Source organism: Nanorana parkeri, unplaced genomic scaffold (assembly GCF_000935625.1).
Source record: "Nanorana parkeri isolate BGI_ZX_2015 unplaced genomic scaffold, ASM93562v1 scaffold342, whole genome shotgun sequence".
NCBI lineage: Eukaryota > Metazoa > Chordata > Amphibia > Anura > Dicroglossidae > Nanorana > Nanorana parkeri.
Window position 1 is genome coordinate 859,961 of NW_017306610.1, and position 1,807 is coordinate 861,767.

A 1,807-nucleotide genomic window follows, 5' to 3' on the forward strand; every position below is an offset into this window, starting at 1 on the left:
ACCACACCTGCCGCTCCCCTAAACTTTCCTTGCAGTGTTCCCGCTCCGCCCCACCTCCCAGGACGGCCCCGCCGCAGCGCGCACACACACACACACACACACGAATCCATTCAATCCCTCCACTCGCTCTGCAGAACGCTCGCTGACAGCTCTTGGCAGATGGTCACATGGCACGGCGATGCCCGGTCACATGACCGTGACGTCACGGGCTTGGAACTAGTTGCTACGTACAGACAAGATGTGGCTGAGACCGGAGGAGGTGCTGCTGAAGAATGCATGGAAGCTGTGGGTGACCGAGACCTCCAACCCGTACTTCGTGCTGCAGAGGAGAAGAGGTTATAGGGAGGAAGGAGGGGGACTCGCAGGTACACCATCTCCATCTGTCTCTATCTCCACATCACATCTGGCTGCTGCTGACGTGGTGACTGTGCTGCCCACATCTGATAGAGATATCACTGATCAATGCATCGCCATTGGAATCATGACATTCCTGCTGAAGTTAGTTTTCTGAAAACAAAAACACTTCATTGTATGTTTTATATCATCACACAATATATCCCTGTTATAGTTATTATTGTCCTATCGTATCAGAAATCTGTATGACTTTATGGAGGGCAAAGGGCCAATCAGGTCAGCCTTTGTCTATCTATATACCCCAGTACACGTCATTATCTATATACCCCAGTACACGTCATTATCTATATACAATATGTATGTACCCCAGTACACGTCAGTATCTATATACAATATGTATGTACCCCAGTACACGTCAGTATCTATATACAACATGTATGTACCCCAGTACACGTCAGTATCTATATACAACATGTATGTACCCCAGTACACGTCAGTATCTATATACAACATGTATGTACCCCAGTACACGTCAGTATCTATATACAACATGTATGTACCCCAGTACACGTCAGTATCTATATACAATATGTATGTACCCCAGTACACGTCAGTATCTATATACAATATGTATGTACCCCAGTACACGTCAGTATCTATATACAATATGTATATACCCCAGTACACGTCAGTATCTATATACAATATGTATATACCCCAGTACACGTCAGTATCTATATACAATATGTATATACCCCGGTACACTACAATATGTATATACCCCGGTACACTACAATATGTATATACTGTACCTTGGTACACTACAATATGTATATACCCCGGTACATTACAATATGTATATACCCCGGTACACTACAATATGTATATACCCCGGTACACTACAATATGTATATACTAGGGATGCGCCAAAACTTTTCAGATACCAGTGCAGATACTTGGCATTTTCAAGAGAACTACCAGGGTTGCTGCGGTTGCAGCTGTGACCTGGCTCTGGCACTCCACCAGCGTCCTGAAATCATTAGTCTGTATTGTTCTAGAAAAACTGTCACATGACAATAAACAAGAATGTATCAGTACTCGTACTTGTAAGTACTCAGCAAGTACCAGTACTCGTACTTGCAAAAATGGTATCTGTGCGTCCCTTATATATGTTTATAAAAACAAAATTGTACATTAAAACAGAGATGTACTAATCCCAGGAGCTCCGTGTGCTCCTTACAAATGACAGCTGCTTCCTCACTTGAATTTTTCTCTAGTCTAGTCTTGGACCTGGAAAAGTATCTGTACTTGTACTTGTACCGGGTACTGTACTTGGTATCGGTGCATCCCTAGTATATACCCCGGCAGACATCGTTATGTATATACCTCTGTACACTACAATATGCATATACCCCTGTACATTACAATATGTATATATTATATGTCTATATAC

The 1,807-nt window shown here is 42.8% G+C and overlaps 1 protein-coding gene across 1 annotated transcript in view; it reads left to right on the plus strand.

The window, feature by feature from the left end:
* The first annotated feature begins 215 nt into the window (after positions 1-215).
* The window catches only part of TBC1D8B (TBC1 domain family member 8B), a 50,536-nt gene continuing 48,944 nt past the window's right edge, over positions 216-1,807 (plus strand). The window contains exon 1 of the mRNA XM_018558482.1: positions 216-365. Coding sequence (XP_018413984.1) covers positions 239-365 — 127 coding nt within the window. The 5' untranslated portion in view covers positions 216-238. The remainder of the gene's footprint in view (positions 366-1,807) is intronic.